The 2,619-nt window shown below is 34.5% G+C and overlaps 1 protein-coding gene across 1 annotated transcript in view; it reads left to right on the top strand.

Annotated features, from left to right (window-relative positions):
• Window positions 1-2,131, top strand: part of LOC108295147 (olfactory receptor 8K3-like) — a 4,832-nt gene extending 2,701 nt beyond the window's left edge. Inside the window, exon 2 of the mRNA XM_017517189.1 lies at window positions 432-2,131. Coding sequence (XP_017372678.1) covers window positions 455-1,396 — 942 coding nt within the window. The 5' untranslated portion in view covers window positions 432-454 and the 3' untranslated portion in view covers window positions 1,397-2,131. The remainder of the gene's footprint in view (window positions 1-431) is intronic.
• Window positions 2,132-2,619: the final 488 nt, after the last annotated feature.

Here is a 2,619-nt window from a genome sequence, read left to right as displayed (position 1 = left end):
ATCTATCTATCTATCTATCTATCATCTATTCATGTATATAATCAGAGTTTCTCAACCTTAGCACTATTGATATTTGAGACTGATTATTCGGATGGGCTCAGTATTAATTATAGTAGAATGTTTAGCAGGTTACTGGCTTCTAACAATTAGATGCAACAGTAGCCCACCTCCAAATTGTTAAAAAGAAAATGTCTCTAGATATTACAAAATGTCATTGGATGAGTAAAATCAAAACCAAATGAAAACTGCTGACCTGTCTTATCTCTATCTTGAATTATATTGAAATGTGTTTTTATTTGTGAGAGATATGTTTGTTTTCAAATGACGCAAATAGTGAAATTTATATATATCTTGTGTTACCTTTACATACTAAAACATTTCTCAGGAGATAATAAAGAAAAGATACTGATTATGTTGATGTCTCTATCCAGAATAGGTTTTCTGCTGAACCTGGATGGAAAACCACAATCTAACAGTGGTGAATGAATTCATTCTCATGGGAATCACAGATATTCCTGAGCTGCAGGCACCATTATTTGCATTGTTCCTCATGATCTATGTGATCTCAGTGATGGGCAATTTGGGCATGATCATCCTCACCAAGTTGGACTCCAGGCTGCAAACCCCTATGTACTTTTTTCTCAGGCACCTGTCATTCACTGATCTTGGTTATTCAACAGCTGTGGGACCCAAAATGTTAGTAAATTTTATTGTGGATAAGAATACAATATCCTACTATTTTTGTGCAACACAGCTGGCTTTCTTTCTTGTGTTCATTTGTAATGAACTTTTTATTCTCTCAGCAATGTCCTTTGACCGCTATGTGGCCATCTGTAACCCTCTCCTATACACGGTAATCATGTCAGAAAGGGTATGTCAGGTGCTGGTGGCAATCCCCTATCTCTACTGCACATTCATTTCTCTCCTAGTCACCTTAAAGATTTTTACTTTACCCTTTTGTGGCTACAATGTCATTAGTCATTTCTACTGTGACTGTCTCCCTTTGTTACGTTTACTCTGCTCCAATACTCACGAAGCTGAATTGATAATTTCAATCTTTGCAGCTTTTGATTTGATTTCATCTCTTCTGTTCGTTCTTGTGTCTTACCTGCTCATCCTTGTAGCCATTCTCAGGATGAATTCTGCTGACGGCAGACACAAGGCTTTTTCCACATGTGGAGCCCACCTGACAGTGGTCATAGTGTTCTATGGGACTTTGCTTTTCATGTACGTGCAGCCCAAGTCTAGTCAATCCTCTGACATTGATAAAGTGGCTTCCATATTTTACACCCTGGTTATCCCCATGCTGAATCCCTTGATCTACAGTTTAAGAAACAAAGATGTAAAATATGCTCTACAAAGTACATGGAAAAACTTACGTAATATTTTTCTTTAAATTTTGCACCATATGATTCCTATAAATTAGGTTATGGTCATCAATTTTTTCTCTTTATACCTCCAGAAGACATAACGAGCATAACTGATTCAATATATATTTACATATGTCTAAAGCATGATAGACAATTCTAATTGCTATATGTAGATTAGTGAAAAAAAAACAATAGAAATCTTTGCCTTCCTTGATGGACCGATTAATTATATTCACACTAAGTCCATTTTATATAACAGTAAGATGTGCAAGATGGATACAGGCAAAGAAAAATGGAAGACAAGGAAAGCTAGTATGCTGGGTGGGAGTAGGAAATAGTAGTCATTACAGAAGGGAGTGGCAAGGATTCTAGTGTGTTAATTATTAAGTATTGAAATAAATTTGCAGTGTGTGTGTTTGTTTCTGTATGTTTCTTTTAATGTATTTTTCGTATATAATCATTTTCCATCTCTTTTAGCCTTTATACTTATTGTTTGTGTATTTTGACATTGCATTTAATACTGGTCTTTTACATGATATGTGATGATTTTATGTCTTTTAAATGTGCTTGAATAATAACTATTGCAAACATTAGGATCCCCCTTTTCCTTATCAATGCCTTTATTTCCACATATAAGTCTGTTAATTGAACAAACTTTGTAGCTCAATAATCTGTATTCTGCTTAGCACCTGATATTATTTCAGTCAGCCAATTCTGTGTACATGAGTAGATATATCATTTATAATAAAGTTTAGAAGACAGCTATAGAAACTCTCGGGTTTATACGTTTCCTCTAGTTGTTCTTGCCTTTTTTCATGGATTTTCTCCTTTTTATCTAAAAAAAGCAATAATCTGTGGTCAAAATTTATGTTCCAGTTGTTCTTACATCTTTGGGTAAAAGAACCATTCTATGATGAATTAACTTTATAGCCTCTTTCTCACTGAGTTGACAATTCATAATTTTTATCAATATGCAGTATATCGAATGCGCTATATTTTCATTGACTTCAGTGTTTGATTCCATCAGTTGATTGTTCCACCTGCACAAAGCAAATAAAAGTAATAAAACACACTATACCATACTGTATTTATCTGCTGGCTGTTACAGATGTCCTTGGACAGCTACAGACCTTCAACATGCAAGCGAGGCGTGATCTGTATGTAATGATATCATTACCTTGCCTTTTGAACATGGTTGTTTTCATTAACTTTCTTATGTATTTTGATTTTCTTTACTCTTTTTAGGACT

The sequence above is a fragment of the Cebus imitator genome, unplaced genomic scaffold (assembly GCF_001604975.1).
Source record: "Cebus imitator isolate Cc_AM_T3 unplaced genomic scaffold, Cebus_imitator-1.0 Scaffold622, whole genome shotgun sequence".
NCBI lineage: Eukaryota > Metazoa > Chordata > Mammalia > Primates > Cebidae > Cebus > Cebus imitator.
Note: the sequence above shows the minus strand (reverse complement) of the source record. Positions and strands in the feature narration are given on the sequence as shown.